The 16,820-nt window shown below is 44.6% G+C and overlaps 1 protein-coding gene across 1 annotated transcript in view; it reads right to left on the bottom strand.

The window, feature by feature from the left end:
• Positions 1-248: 248 nt before the first annotated feature.
• The window catches only part of AMZ2 (archaelysin family metallopeptidase 2), a 28,395-nt gene continuing 11,823 nt past the window's right edge, over positions 249-16,820 (bottom strand). The window contains exons 2-8 of the mRNA XM_006017345.3: positions 10,701-10,904; positions 10,069-10,351; positions 8,532-8,705; positions 7,394-7,522; positions 3,640-3,803; positions 2,849-3,025; positions 249-2,014 (exon numbers count right to left, since the gene is read on the bottom strand). Coding sequence (XP_006017407.1) covers positions 1,868-2,014; positions 2,849-3,025; positions 3,640-3,803; positions 7,394-7,522; positions 8,532-8,705; positions 10,069-10,351 — 1,074 coding nt within the window. The 5' untranslated portion in view covers positions 10,701-10,904 and the 3' untranslated portion in view covers positions 249-1,867. The remainder of the gene's footprint in view (positions 2,015-2,848; positions 3,026-3,639; positions 3,804-7,393; positions 7,523-8,531; positions 8,706-10,068; positions 10,352-10,700; positions 10,905-16,820) is intronic.

A 16,820-nucleotide genomic window follows, 5' to 3' on the forward strand; every position in this document is an offset into this window, starting at 1 on the left:
CTGCCTCTGAAGGGAGAGAGGCTGTGCATGCTGCAAGAAAGGGGAAGAAGAAACTGGGCCACTTCTCAACTATTTTCCCTCTATTCCATGCCTCTCCTGTCACGTTCCCACGTTATCATTACAAACCAGCTTTCTTCTTACGGACCTGAAGAGACTGCAATGCCCGTGAGCAACCTGAGCATGCACATTAAAAATATACATTAAACATTTATTTTTTTAAATATTTTAATTCCAATAAATCCCTTTTTCACATGAGATCTGGCACGCAAGCCAGACCCAAATGAATTCTTCAGATATTTTGGTTCAATGGGACCACGTTTCCATCCCAAAATATTTTTTTCCATTGAATACATTTCAAATTGTAAAAACATGAAGAAGATGCAGTACTGAATATCCCGTAGAGTTTGGTTTTTGGGAGCAACCAAAACCTACTGTTAACACAACAGTTTAGCTACTGTTAACTCTTGATTCAGCAAAATTAGGGTCCAATTCTGCAAACTCCTAAGTACCCGGATAACTTTATTCATACAGGTAGCTAGACTGACAGCAAAGAGATTTCTCCTGTGAGCAAAAAGTGCCTGTAGCACTTAAGTGCTTGTAAATATTTGCTCCTGAACAGTGAGGATCTCTCCATTGATGAGATTACAAAATTAGAGCCTTAGGACAAAAGCAGTATCAGAAACAAATGGTGCTCTTTCATTTACCTGGCAGGCATCATTCCCACAAACATGGCACTTCGGTAATAATCATGTTCTAACCACAGCTATTAGAACATATTTTTGCCTGATTAAGGGTCTAAAATCATATAAAAGATACTTTGTGTATATTTTTCACCATTTTAGGAATGGCAGATTTTTAAACTGAAATCAAAAGCGAACTCCTTCCAGCAGGTCTGGGCCAGAAAGGGAGAACCAGTTAGGCTGTAAGCACCTTCACAGATAAGAGTACAGAAATAATCCTGAAAATAATGCACAGCGTGAAATCTGTCCCATCACCTTGCTTTGGGTGATGATGAGAGCAGGTCAATTTAGCAGCCGCAGACTTAGGAAGGATCCTAACATGATTATATAAAGCAAAACGGAAGCGCAACTGAGTCTTAGTAACAGTAATTAAAAACAATATCCTGCTATGGGAAATTAAACCCATCACACAGCTCAGCAATTAAATCTTTCCAGCTTTGTTTCTTTTATCCAGGTTCTTTTCACTCTGCCCCTAAAGTTAAGTGCCTAGGGACCTTTTCCTGATTTCCTAGGCAAACACCAAGTAAAAACTGACTTGAGTCCTCCCCCTAAATGGCTCAGTGTGGACATATCTCTGCTATCACATAGGAGGAACCTTCTTGTAAGGTTTTCTAGCAGAGAACTGGAATCTTCTCACTGAGTTTTTGACAGTGCCCAGAGAACTAGCACAACCAGGCCACAGTTGCTGCGTGGTTCTTGGAACAACCAAACTTTTCCATTAGGACTCTGCCCACTGGATGTTCATCACCATGGACTCAACAGTGCTACAGGACTAAATGAAAAAAAGCACCACAATGCTCCACAAGCATTTATAAAGCATATTCTAGGTCTATTTACAAATGCTAAATATGTTTTGCTGCATATCAAAGCAATAATGATTAGACTGTATCTTGCTTGCTGATAGAAGTATTGCAGAGACTAAATATTTTAGGGTCACATGGAAATCGTTACCATCTGGGAGAGGATGGTTTCAATGAAGTGTCAAAGGGATGGAGCTTTGTTTAAAGAGATGCTTACAATGCACTGGACGACCCTTATCAAATGACAGATTTTAGAAGTAGTCAGCTTGGAAGTAATCTGTTAAATAAAGGATCATTTCCTTTTGATGCTACCTACTTTCCAATGCTTTACTTCTGCAGCACATCCAGACATTTTACTACCCACTCTCGGCACTCCTTAAATGCTTCCACTGGTTTCGGCAAACCCACCTCTGCTGCATGCCCGAACTCAGCTTCCGTTCCACTCCCACCGTTGTCCATCCACCTCAGCAACGCCTAGAAGAAATGCACACGTTGAACCAGCAGTCTAGTTTCAAATAAGCACCAAAGAAGAACTGAATTAAAATAATGACCAACTCCAAAACTGTTCTCTCTCTTCGCTGTATTCCGCTTCTTGTACTGTGAACAACAAAACCCCATTTGTACAGGCTAGGAGCCTTTCAACATGTGAACTGTGTTCACAACAAGGCATTCTTGCAACTTAAAGGCATCTTAAAGGCACTGCATCCCTGTGTAAATAGCTGCTTCTATTACCCAGTACTTAGCAGCACAAGCAAACATTTAGCTTCCAACAAACCACAGGGCTAGTATTCTGCATCACCACCGATAGTCTGTTGCAAGTTTCAGACCACAATTTCCTGCACAGACCATGAACTTATATGAACCTTTATTTTTTTAGTCTTGTAAGTAACACCAGAGAGAATCAGAAAAGCAGCAAGAGAACAGAGATATAAGCCATTGCACCACAGCAATGTTTCTACCACTAAACTGCTAAAACCCAAGAGAACACGTCTTCCTACCGAGTGTGGCTGTGGGATTCACGCCTGCAAGAACCATTGTTACAAGGTAAAAAAAAGCAGCATTAGCTGGGGCTGCATAATGTATGCTGAGGTATTCAAATGTCAAGCTCTAGGGCATGGGCTGACAGCTACAGCGCCCTGTAAGGAGTTCCCGGCCGTATAGTATTGCACAAGTCACCAGGTGTGCCCGACAGCAGGAAGACAATTTCCATTTTCTCCAACGCACTCCACACTGGCAGGATGTTGGACCCAGACAGCCACTGGTCCAAGGCCGAGCACAAACCCTTCCATTACCAACCTCTTGGTGTACCTTATATCTTTCTGCAATGTTGAAGCGGATGGCACACTGCAGCTTGCGCAGACAAATGGGACACAGGTCCAGCGGCCGTCGGTCCGATTCCTCCAGGTGATTTGAACCCTGCATTACACACTGCAGCCACTGGCAGTGACGGAGTCCAAAGATGTGCCCGATCTCATGGGTCAGGGTCTGAAACACAGGTTTGCCTCGACAATTCATTTTATCTGTATTTTCCCCTGTTCTTTCCTACACCCTCTACACTCCAATACAAAATGGGCTCAATCCACAAAGGTTTCATTTGCAATACAGGGCACAGACATGGTACTGGACAGCTACCACTTCTAAGCAGAGGAAGATGAAGATGCTTAAGGTACAGTTCTACAATGGCCACTGATTTCCTGTGCAAGTCATAATATCTCTGTGGCTCAATTCCCCAGGTGTCAAATAGAGATTATACCACCTCCCTTCTTCTGCCTTTATCTTGGCTTGTGTAGTTAGGCTGTAAGCATTTTGGCACATGGGCAGTCCCATTTACTTGCTTGTACAGTTCCTAATATGGCAAGACTTGACTTCAGCAAGGATATCTCAGCACTAGGGTAGTAGCAGCAATACTAATAAACAGTAATACCTCTCAAGTGCAGGGCTGGAGGATACAGACAGGTTCTGCTTTCATTTACACTGGGTCAGTTCCAGTGACTTCACTAGTTGCTCCTACTTTACATAACTGGGAGGAGAATTAGGCCCTTAGAAACTAAGTTATTTTAAGGCTTTCAGTGAATCACAAGAGCTCACCAGGCACTCACCTTGCAGGATCTCAGAAGCAGCAAACTCGTAATTGCAGGAGTATAATAGCCGCTGAAAACTGAATAGTCTGCAACAGGATACTTCTTGCCACTCTTCAGTCTGCCCTTGTAGCTTGCACTATAAAAATCACTGTCATATCTGGCAAAGCTGAAGATCCCCATCCCTTTAGGAGAGAGAAATCAAAAAATTGTTCTACAAATTGCCACAAAAATAAATGCAGTGAAACGTATTCTGGTCAGACTCCCAAAATTTCTATATTGTTAATGTCGAAACAGCACTACTATGGGGTGTGAAGGATTGTTTCAACGTCCTTGTAGCATGCCTAGCTCACCAACGGCATAAAGCATTGGTGTCTCTACAGCAGATTGTGAGAATCCAGACATTATTTTGAGTGAGGAAGAATAATGTGACATTCATTCTCACGTGACTTTAGCAGCTGCCGTGGGGTAATCAAAAAAGACATGATTACACTCCAGTGACTCAGGACCAGTACAAATACGTTAGGTGCCACAACCCACTTATAGTTACACATCTCATTGCTAAATCTCAGTCCTTTGAATTAAAGAGCTTCTAGTAACCAGAGAACCCAATGGCCAGTTTCGAGCAAAATTCATCAGGTTTTGTTCAAACAACTGAACTATATACCCTCTATAATATAACTGTAGTTCAATGAATATTTGAATGCAAAAACCACGTATCGACAATCTCGGCCAGCGGAGTTACAAGCTTCCACAAAAAAATAAACCAAGCCTGCAGGTCATTTCTCTTGCCATGATGTTTTTGGTTTTGTGTATGCTGTGTTAGATATACTGAGGTCTTTGAGTAAAATGAACCTCAGAATCAACAGCATCTCGGGTCTGAAAAAATCACTCCTTTGCTTTTCACATCTTCCAGTTAATTTACTATTCAATTCATTGCTCAGGAAGGAGGAAGAGCTGTAGGTTCACCCTCACCTATTTTGAGCCAACTTGCCACTGTTTAAACAGTGGACTGCCTTACTGCCCTGGAAAGCACAGCAAAGAGCAGGACTCTCAGCAGCCTGTAAAAAGCGTTTTGTATGAGCTACTAGCGACCTCTTCTGCTCAAAGGAGCTCAAGCATCCCTTACGCTACGGATCTGAAAAATAAAACAAAACAGCCATACAGCCACCTTCCCAGCTGGCTCAAAACCCAACTTAAACATACTTACAACACAAAGTAAAATCTCATTTACAATGTGAAGTAATGTCATGTGATATTTGCTGGCTTACTTAAAGCCACCGATTTTGTTGGGACTGCTTCTACAATCTAAATCGGGGGTCGGCGGCAACCCCCAGCACGTGTGCCAGAGCATGACGCATGAGGACATTTTGTTTGGCACCAGACAGCCCAGGCTCTGGACAAGTGCCACCAGCCACGGAGCCTAGGCTGCTCCTATCAGGGAGGCTGCAAGCCCTGATAGAAGTGGCCTGGGCTCAGGGGCAGGCAGCAGAGGCCTGCCCAGAGCCCAGCTGGGCTATGGCAGGCAGCTGGGAGGCCCCTTCCCTGCCTTGTGCCCAGAGGTGCATGTGCAGCTGCAACCACAGAGCCTGGGCTGCTCGCAGCAGGCGGCAGGAGGCTGCAAGCCCTCCTGCGGGTAGCCGGGGCTCCATGGCAGGCGGCAGGAGCTTGCCCAGGGCCTGGGGTGCTCACAGCAGGCAGCCGTGAGGCTGCAACCGGGGGTCCAGAGCCCCAGCCCGGCTCAATGCAGACAGGGGCTGCATGTGAGCCCCAGGGTGCATGGCAGGGAAGGGGCCAGGGCTGCACTGCCACAACAAGGATCGGGCCCCTCGTGGTTCCCCAGCCATCCATCCTGGCATGCCAACATCTTCCAAGTCAAGGTTGTAGGGCTTTTTAGCACTCGCACCAAAAACGCTGCCGATCCGCAAACTAAATAACTGCCATTGACTTGATTACCTAATACAATCTTATATGAGAAAAGGGATGTCATAAAACATCACATTCTGCATAGGACTTGTAGTGCTAATACTATACTGAACTTGTACAGTGCCTTTCATTCAAAGAGCTTGCTTTTGCTTCTCAGACATTATTTACAACTTCCCCAAGGTTATTATGTACAACATTCCACATTTTACATGGGGATAAACTAAGGCACAAAGTTTAAATAACTTGCCCAAGGCTACAGGTAAAGTCAGCAGCAAAGCAGGTGCATAGATTTCATAGACATTGGGGCTGGAAGGGACCTCGGAAGATCATCGAGTCCAGCCCCCTGCCCCTGGGGCAGGAAGTCAGCAGGGGTCACAGGATCCCAGCCAGATAAGCATCCAAATTTCTCTTGAAGGCGTTCAATGTAGGTGCTTGAACCACCTCCGGTGGCAGGCTATTCCAGACCTTGGGGGCTCGGACAGTGAAGAAATTCTTCCTTATGTCCAGCCTGACATTCTTCCTTATGTCAGGTCCTGACTGTCGGTCTTCTGCCTTAACTGTAAGACTATAATGACTGAATTGCATTACAAGATCTGAATTCAAGATCTGGGTCACAGATATTGTAAAATCCCTTTTCACATGATGAGCATGGATATGGAGCTAGTAAATGCAATATATGCCTTTGGTGCTGATTGGGCTGAATGGTTCAATCAAAACTGCTACAGAAATCAAGATGGAGCAATCTGCTATGAATGGCTCTGGTAGAGCAGATCCCTCTAAAAGACAACCTAGGGGGGCACTGAACATACCTAGGTTGTATTTGTCCTTCTGGGTCTTTTAAGTAACGAACACATAAGGACACGGCACTGCCCTAGTCTCCACAGAGGATGGGACATGACTTATGTGGCACAGCTGATTCATACTAACCGAGGAAAGGCTGGGATGACTCAGGTCTGCCAAACAGTTTACACGTTCCCTTCCTCACATTCATGTTTGCAATTACTAGTGGAATTTTGATGCCTCATTTGAATTAATCACCCTGCAATGTTGTGAAAAGAAAAGAAAAAATAAAAGAAAAAACCACAACTGTCCATCTGAAAATCTTCTTCTGTGGCCTAAACTCCTAGTATAATCAACAGGAATCATGCATGTAATATGCTATTACAGCCAGATTCAGTGGTTTTACAGCAAAAGACTATGGATTAATACTCTAGAGAAAAGTGTTTTGTAGTGGGGGGAGTGGGGGGGAGACAGAGAGAGAAAAAATAATATACACATTTAAGACTGCTCTGGGACTTAAGTCTGACGGCAGCATGAGGTCCTGTGTTCCACCCTTCCTTTATTCTCATAAGGTTATTTTTAAGCAAAATACAGTATTTCATAAGTAGGTCATGAAAAAAAAATATTTTGAAAACATATCTTGAAAAATATCTTGAAAACATAAGCTTGGGGTTTTTTGATATTTCTGTAACTCATAGGTAAGTTTATGAAAAAAACAAAACCCTTTAGGGCAGTTTATTTACTAAGCAGCGCTCGGCACAGAAGTGAAAATAAGTATTTTAAGTTATGAATAATGTCTTAACAGCAGTTTAATCAAAACTATTGATTTTTTCACTGCTTGACTGTCTAAAACATACTGATCTTTGACTTAAAGAGTTAGCACTGTATCATTCACTTAAAAAAAATACATGCCAATAAAATGTACAGCAACTCCACTGAATACCTCTCCATATATTTTCCATACAAATTTGCATTTGATGTGCGTTATTACTGTGCTGCTAACTGATCTTTTGGAAGTCATTTTAGGTTTTCTTATTACATATATAATCTTGATGTAAAATTGAAATACCTTCTGTCAAAGAAGCCTGTCCAAAGACAAAGTTCCAAGACTCCTTTGGATAAAGATCTATCATGGTTATTCCCACAATACAGAAAGCATCCCTGGGTTTCCTCTTCTTCAGGAATTGCAGGAGATCCCCTATATAAAACAGGAGAAAGCATTAAACACCAGGCAGGAAAGCAGTAATAAATCTAGCACAGAGGAGTCAAGCCACACTACTGAACAGGAGGATCTAATGCAGCTAAAGCAGTCAAGTCCTCCAAGCCTTTCACATGCATGAAATTATTCAAAGAGTTCTGCTTGCAAGACTGAATCCATAAGAAATTAGGCTACTTCAGGGTAGTGAGTTTTTTTTCTGATAATAACAATAGATGCTTGAATCTACTACAAATTGTAAGTAGCAAAAAGTTGTCAGAGCCAGAAAGGCCTTTAGGAGGGCGAGGGTCTCAGGAAATCCTCACCGAACCAATAGTCACACGACAGAAATCACCACCACAAGTCACATTCTCTGGGCCAAGAAGCATTTCAAAGCCATATGCAAATAAAATGCATTTTGGTTTAACATCATTTTGATCTCTAGAATCACCGAGTAAACTTGTTAGTTTTAAATAGCCAGTCGTCCACAGAAGACAACGTGACCATTTCTTTGACGTGGGGAGTTTGGTTGCCAAAGGCCCCATGTTAGATGCGTAAGTCAGCTGCTTTTCAAAGTATGATCTGGTTGCCTTCCTTTATGTAAGTAAACCCTCCAACAGCAGTGAAATTGTTCATAGGAATAAAGGCTGAAGATTTAGGTCAGCTCGGAGTGCTGAGAGTTGGACGCTGGTTCACCGAGTTTTAGACCTGTGCTCACATGTCCAAGCCAAACCTCTTCCCTCAATACCTAACCAGGGATGGCCTTTTATGAGCCACGTTTGTTCTGCAGACCTACATCCAAGGACTGTGAAGTTGCCAATCTGTCTTTTGGCCGACACTACAGTGCCTATTACTGCAGAAGTTGAGCACCACATCATGTTAAAATGTTTTCTTCTTGTACCTCTAATATTTACCATGAATGAACACTTTTTGCTTGTTTTTTTTTGCTAACCTAGCACTTTTGCAATAAGAAGGTTCCCAACATCACATTGCTGGTTCCCTCCTCACATACCTGCATGAACCTGTAGATTATGCGTGTACTCATTTACCCGAAAAGCACAAGCTGTCTGTGAAACAGGAACTGGGTCCAGGATTTTTACCATCAGGCCATAATAAAAGGCTTCGCAGTAATCCTTCAGCCATTTCAGATAATTCTCTGGACTAACTTTGGAATCACCAAAAGAACCTATACAATTCAGCCAAAATGACACTGGGTTACAAATATGCTTTAGTAGGTCAAGTAATCAAATCACATACAAAAATATCCCCCACAAGAATACTAATAGTAACACTTCATTAGCAAATTTCACACTGACACCAAATCCTCAAAAGAAAATAGGAGCAACGCTATAAAAACACAGTGCAATTAGACACGTCAAGTTTTTCTGTTGCCACACAATGCCAAGACTCGCTTAATTAACTTCTGGCCTTGACCAACACAAAGCAGTACTAAGATTACTCTACAGTAACAGGACACAACACTATCACATAATAGCAGTAGTCACAGTTGAAAAAATTATTGTATTGTGATGAGGTGGTAATTTAGGGGGGCGGTTATTTTAAAAGTAAAAAGTATTGCTCACTGTCAAATGTTGTGACCAATATCAAATATCCACTATCAAAAACATACAATAAACAGTGCTATTCACAATAGGTATCACAGACTTTTACATCAGATCTGTAAACTCCAATAGAGAACCTCGTGCTCATAACTGTAATTAAAACTTCAGCTAGGAGGGGAACAGCAGATCTCTTTCTTAACCAGATGATTAAATAAGGCTGGAGTACAGAAACTGAAGTTTAACATATCACATTTGTTGCTGACCTGTTTTCTCCTGCAGTATGTTTTGTTTTCCAGGACTGTGATTATTCCTATTTTTTTAAACTTCCAGATTCATTTTTTTCCTCAAAATTATACATATATTTTAGAACAAATCAGAAAAGCAGAAAAGTTGAAATCTTTCACAAGCTATTTACTGCCACCATTATTGACATGCCTGCACCCAACATACTACCAAAAAATATATTAAAATAACAGCAGTAATTTGCTTTTTTCCAATCACCCAGAAGCCCGAAGTACTTTGTGAATATTCATGAAGCTTCACAGTACTCCCACAAAGCTTGTGCTTTCACCAGTCTAAGCATAGGTGAACTGAGGCCCAAATCAAGGTCCTAATTCCACAAGCATTTATAGGTGTACTTGCATTTATTCACATGAATAATCCCTTTAACTATAATGGGGACAACTCACATGGGCAAAGCTAAAAACGTCCCTAAGCACAGGGATCTAGGGGAATTATTCCAAGCTGCACATTTGAACAGATGCAACAGGAGCGGGTCCCAGAAAACGCGATTCCCGCACCTCCTGTGCTACGCACTAGACGGTTTGCCCGGGAGCTAAGGTAGCGCGTTCTTGTTTGAAACCTGGAACACACAACTTAACTAGGGCATTACAACTAACACATAAAGCAATAGTTTGTTTTATGGGAATGGCATATTAGGACCCTGGATATCTTGGGTCTGTTTCAGAGATCGCAGTTTGGCATTACCGATGGGCTGTACGTAAATGGCACTTTTCTGGGAAGTTGGCGTGCTTCTGTAACGGTCGTGGTAAAACTGCTCGAAGTCCTGCGTGGGCTCTGGATGTGAGGAGATCCAGTCCGACTCCGAATGCAGTGTGATCGGTGCAAAGAGACCGCTGTGCGGCCGAAACGCCTCCTCCAGCAAGCGCTTCTCCCCGGGCTCAAGCTTCTCGTACAGCCTCGCGAGCTGCGTGTTTTTGGAGATGAGCGCTGCTTTCAGGACCTCCTCCGAATGTTTAATTACCTTCATCTGACCAAAGGGAAAGACCCGAAAGATTTAGAAAACCCAGGCTTCATTCCCAGTGCTAAGCTCCCTCTTTCTTTTTGACCACCACTCCGCAGTCCCAGCCTCCTATTCCTTTCTGATCTTGCTGGTAAGCTGGCATATGCTTTCTACTGCCTGCTTGATAGCTAGCCTGCCAGGGTAGCTGGATTCCTCTTCTCCCTGCAATTTCCATACCCAGCCCCCAATGCATGAGTAGCTTCTGCTTTCAGTGGTGGGGGGGAGAAAGAAGGACCAACATGGGAAGATCCTGCTGCAAAATCCCCAGTTGCAAGTGTAGGTATTACATCATTCTCCTGTTTCAGCCTCCACTTACAGTAGCAAGAGGGATTTTGGTGTATTAGTCTGGCAGCAAGCTCTTTAGACCCGACTCCAATCTCTTTTACGCTGTTTTGTGGCACGGGGGCGTATCTCCCTCGGCTGACCCCAGCAGCTGGCGATGAAGAGTCAATGCCAGGGAACTGAACGGTTCCTTCCACGCTCTTAGGCAAGTCTACGATAATTTACGGACTGAAATGTGCTGCAACAACAACAAAAAAAGCCAACTCGTTATGCAGTGGTTGAAGCATTTCTTGGTATAATGTGAGCAGATGCCAGTTTCTTTTTCCCCTCATAAGGCCACTTTTGTAAATCACCCATTTCCTAAGACAGTATCTCAGCATCTCATCGCTTGCCTCTCTCCCCACCTTCATCAGCAATTAGTGCATACGATCAGCGATCAAGATAGCTGTGATAACGGTCACATACACCAGTGTGCATCAGCAAACCGAAAGCAGAAGCACCCATGAGGAATATGATGACATTAATTAAAAGAGGAGATTTTTATGGAGGGCCTTGGACAGCTGAGCCACAGATTTCTAGATTTAGCAACTCTAACCAGGGACATTTTTGAGGAAATACAGGCAATGTGGGCACGATCCTGATCGCGGACCGCCCGCAGACGCCGCCGGCGGTATCAGTGGCCGGGGGGGAGGGCAAGCAGCGACTGCCCACAGGTGCTGCCATCAGTGTCAGCGGTGCCTTTTCATAGGGGGTGCACTGCCATGCTCAGGGGGTGCACGTGCACCTATGTGCACCCCCTACGCGTCGCCAATGACTGCAGGCATACTAGCCCCTGCTGAGGCCATCATGCCTGCCAGCTTTCAAGGAAATAGGTGCAGGGGTTTCTGGAGAACTGCACCTCAAGCTGCTGACAAGCAAACCTTGTGACATGCGTGGCTGTGTGTGTTAAAGCGCACCCTCACTGGCGCTGGGGCATCTACACAACATGGTAGCGTGCCCCAATGAGGCCTCCTCCTCCCCTACAGCCTCATCCCGATCCACCACTTTAAATGGCAACAGGTAATAACTTAGTGAGCAGCACAGGAGCACCAGCAGCATCTCAGGCAGCCAAACTGTCACAGTCAATGTCAGAGAAGTCCTTCCCCCCCCTCTTCTCTCTCCCTCTCCTTACTTTGCTTCCCTGCAGGCAAGCCCAGCTTCAGCTTCGAAACTTGAAACGTTTCAAAACATTTCAACTGCCCTCGTTTCATTTTGATTTCGCTGTTTCGAGCTCGAAACCATTCAAAACAGAATTGGAACAAAACAGCCGGTGAAATTTTGCACAGCCCTACCAAGCCCCACCTGGCTTACTCTAAGCCAGGCCACATCAATCCCAGGTGAGTTGCCGAAGTCACCTCCATTGCCATAAATGCCCTGGACACCTGTACAGGAGAGAAGAGCTGCACAAGGGAAGAGGCTGGCAGTCGGGACTCCAGGTGTCCGTTTCCAGCTAAAACAGCCTCAGCGATAGACTAGATGTGTTATCAGAGTGCCTGTGTGTGTCGACACACTCAGGAAGGGCTGCTGGAGCATCCCACATGGGATTTGCAAAACCCAAATTATTCTAGGGAGAGCCGGCCTGGTTGCTTAGGGCACTGTATTTGTCCTGATTAACCACAAGAGTTTTTTGTTTTGTTTTGTTTTGAAAATTCCCAGCCAAATTGGCCAAATCAATTCCAAATCCATGAGTCAGTCCAGAGCCATAAGTGGCTGCTACCGGCAAACATCCTCCACCCCCATCTGGGGCTTCAGATGTTCCCAAAACCTTTGGCGGGCATCCTACTTGCAGGCCCAAGCCCAGAGGCTTGGGGTTCAGATGCCCCCTAGTTTTGCTTGCCCTCAACCGTACAATCGCAGAACCAAGTTAGGGAGGAGCCTCCCATTTCCCTAAAGTGGGCATAAAGCCACAGTTAACTATGCATCACCTATGTGGGTACTATCCCATGCCAGCAGAGCGGTCTTCCCCAGGAGCAACTAGATAGCTACCATGGTGATCACGGTATTTCCCCTGCCAGGTAAGCATAGGCGATGCTTGATCTGAGCCTTCAAGCCCAAGATTAACCACAAGAGATTTTTTTTAATTAAATTTATCCACGTTCCAAGCCAAAATAGCCAAATCCAATTCCAAACCTGTGAGGCAGTCCAGAACCGTAAGTGGTCCTACTATCCGCAAACATCCTCCACCCACACCTGGGGCTTCAGATGTTTCCAAAATCCTTTGGTGGGCAACCTACTTGCAGGCCCAAGCCCAGAGGCTTGGTGTTCGGGTGCCTCCAAGTTTTGCTTGCCCTTAGCCATACAGCCCTTGGAGCAAGCTAGGAAGGAGCCTCCCATTTCCATAAAGTGAGCTTAAAGCCGCTACACCTTGGCAGGGACTGAACCACACCAGAAGAGCAGTTCTCCCCCGGTACGCTTTAGGAAAACTGCCTTCGTGGACACAGATGCATGGTATTTCCCCCGCCAGGTTAAGAACAGGCACTACGCTTGACCTGAGCCTTCAAGAGGCTGATTAACCACAAGAAATCCACTGTGAAAAGTGCATTTTAGCTTTACAAAAGCTTTAGACCCTATCACTATTCCCATCCCTATTCCATCTCCTCCCACACAGCTGGCTCGAGTCTCTCCAGCGTGGTAGGGAAGCTGGAGAGGAGCACAGCTACAGAAACAAATATCCAGGCCCACTTGAAACCACGCAGCACTTTATGCATCTGCCTGCGGGCTGAAAACAGCTGTCATTGCTCCTGTGGACCTGGCGCCACTCTTTAGGACTTCTTCATGGACTTCCCCGCACTCAGAAGCTGCACCAACCGAACTCAATCTCAACTTTAAGTCAGTGAAACCCTTGTGTGTAGACACACTTGAATTGGCTAAAGAGCAGCAAATATTGATTTAACTAAATACCCTGAATTATGCAAGGTCAGTGTAATTTCTGTAAAATCTCTGGGATTCTCAGAAATCAACCCCCCTTCTACACTGCACATCGGGCTCACTTATCTTGCCTGCTACAGATTGTGAACAAACAGCTGCTGTTTCCTGTTATCCCAGCTGCGTGCCACAGCATAAGATTTGGGGAAATGCCCCAAGAAAGACTCTGCCGCTCTGTCTGTGGTATTTACAGGAATTCACTAGCACTGACTCTCGGTCGGTTTTCAGGAAGAATGCAGTTTCTCTCGACTGCCACTCTACAAAGCAAAAACCCCCCACAAATTCAGAAGTCATTTCCTGTCATTTCGGCTGCGTAACATAGCATCCTGAGAACTGCGGAAGTGTCTTCTGACAGATGCTGCGTCGGGCTTTAGGATGTCAGTCCATCCGTCTGTGCCGGCCTGCAGCTTCTTGGTTTGCCGTTTATTGCTCCGCTGTACACACGGCATGGTGCTAAGCTACTCTCCAAGACATCTTGGACAAATTCATCCCGCAGGTAGAACGAACAGCAAACATGAAACACTGTCTTTGAGATGGTGATAATGACAACGTTAATAAGGATTTAAATGTTGCTAGCCCGAGAAAGTGAATGCCGTCCATGTAAACGTAACTGCAGTCGCAGATGCTAGTGCTTCTGTGCTTCAGTAGGATTTTTACTTTTGATTGCCCCCCCCCACTGTCAATTTTCTTGTGTGGTATTTTGGAGGCAGTGTTGTATCTCGTGTGGTGGAAAGGCCTTTCTGAAGCAGTTTTTGCAGCATTTTCTTAAGGCTTTCCGACGCTGGCTGCGCCCAACTGCATTGGCAGCTTGTGCAAAGCTATGTCTCCTTGACTGAAATAGCCCAGATTAAAAGTGCAAATCTAGCCCACACCAGGAGTGAGCGCTGTTCAGCAGCCTCTGTCCAATTCACAGTGGACGAACAGCCACATAACACTGCAGTGTCCAAACCCAATTGACAGGAACTGGACAAACTCAGCAGAGGGCTGGGCCATGGAAACTCAGCCTCTCCCTGAGCTGCAATCCCTTCTGACTTCTGTCTGCAAGCAGCCACAAGCAATTTCAGCTGTAGAAACTGAAACCCGGTAAGAGTTATGTTTTGGGTGCCCCCCCGCTCACCCCAGATGTGAACCCTTCGTCATCCTGCCAGGAGCAATGTTTCCCCATGATGCTTTACAGGTCCTGGACTTTATAGCAGCAAATCAGTGCTGCTCTGATAGTTAAACACCCATCTGATGCCTGTAATCTGTAAAGGCCTTATGAATCTTGCTGGGAAGTACCATTACACTCCGGTGGGAAAGTAGACGACTTGTCTAATAGGAAAATCATATCAATCATACCAATATAACTCCCCATGGGGATATTATTATCCAGGAATAGCAGCGATTCTTGAGCTCACTTAGAATAACTTCAAAAGCAGCTTGAACTAAACCAGTAAAAGGCAAACTTACACTCAAGTCCATAGGGAGAGCTGCACTGACATGACTATAGTGACCTATAGTCACGCTTTACCTCATACCAGTATAAAACTTGCCTCTGCAGACATGCCCTCAGACAGGGGTACCAAGTACTTTACCCAAACCAGAGGGACAGTCCGCGTGAACAGCAGGGTCAGAGTCCAGGTGCTCCTGCATTCACAATCCAGCGCTCCAGTCGCATCAGGTCTCCTGCTGTGGCTAGGAACAGATGCTGCATTTGTCCCTGGAAAAGTTGTACCCATGTTTGTCCAAGAACACAAATGTCCTGGGATTGGCCCGTACACACAACACCCGGACTAGAAAAAAATCCAGATTCAGAGAGCTTTTCTGCCATTGATTCAATGATGATAACTGTTCAAAAACACTTTGCCGTGTTCCACAGATAATGCTTCTTATACCATGAACCTTTTTAGGATTTATCCCAGGACAACAGACGTGTATGTTTGAACAACTGCACTTTGTTCTGGGAATAAAACTGTGCATCTTGGGACAAATGTGACATATCTGTAGCCTGTGCATCTAAAACTGAGCAATGTCCAGTTTAAAATAAAGAGAGAGGGCTACACTTTTCTGATCCCTCTGGCATCCCTGCCCTCATCTTTAGTTCATGTTGATGGCACAACTCAGCAGATAGCTATAATACTGTCACTCTGCTGTAAATATGACAGTTCAGCACAGCTGCTTTAAAATGTTACAGGACCTTTAGGGGATTACTGTCCTGCAATCACCAACATAGATTTCAAACTAGCTGTGCCTTTTACTGCTTGCTTTTATAACCATTTGTCCTATTTTTCACGATCACGCTCAGCTCTTCTCCGACAGTCTGGTTCTACCCCATGTCGGCTGAGCCAAAGAGATGGAGTGACATCTAGATTTGTCATGTCTGGCAAAGAGAAATCCTTCCTGAGAGAAACTCAGGGTGAAACACAGACTGAAAACTGTTTTAAAAAATATGTACTCTAAGCAGTTCTTCTGTCTTCAAGAAATTGTTAAACATATGGGGTTTATTTCCCACAGCACAGTGCCAAAATCTGAAGTCATTTAATTGAAATTGCTTGCAAGAGCAAATACAAGATACTACAAGAGCAAATACCTGGAAAACAGGAGGGTCTGAATCCATGATCTTCCCCCATTAAGACACTCTGTGGGATCCTCTATCAGTAGTAAATAATAGAGAGTGTAAACAGTGGGTCTTTCCCATAAAAAAAAGCTCAAAGTGCTATTTATAAAGCCTACACAACCCATGGGACTAACTAGTTAGGTAGATACCATCACCCCCAAATGACAGGAGGGTAAGAGCAGGGTGGAGGGAGAGATGGGGTGAAAATAAAACTACAGAAGTTGGGTCATTTGCCCAACCCCACCCAAGGCTGGAACCAAACTCAGAAGTCCAGGTTTCTGGTTCCCCTGAGCAAGACACCAGGCAATCAGCACCTCTACCAGAGGCAAGCCATTTAGACTAAATTCATCCCTCGCTACTCCAACTGACTCCAGCAGAGTAACACCAAGGATTAATTTAGCCTGCTATAAAACAAGAGATGTATAAAGCTAGGATCCGGTTGAATAGCTGGTTGTCATCTTGCCACTTCATGCCAGCTCTCTGCTTCAACGAACAGGAAAGAACAAAAGCAATTTACCTTGCTGCAGTCTTAGATGACTGCTATTTTGGGGAATTAATTAGCATATTAAATTTTCTAAGTACCATTTATGCATG

Source organism: Alligator sinensis, unplaced genomic scaffold (genome assembly GCF_000455745.1).
Source record: "Alligator sinensis unplaced genomic scaffold, ASM45574v1 scaffold282_2, whole genome shotgun sequence".
Lineage (NCBI taxonomy): Eukaryota > Metazoa > Chordata > Crocodylia > Alligatoridae > Alligator > Alligator sinensis.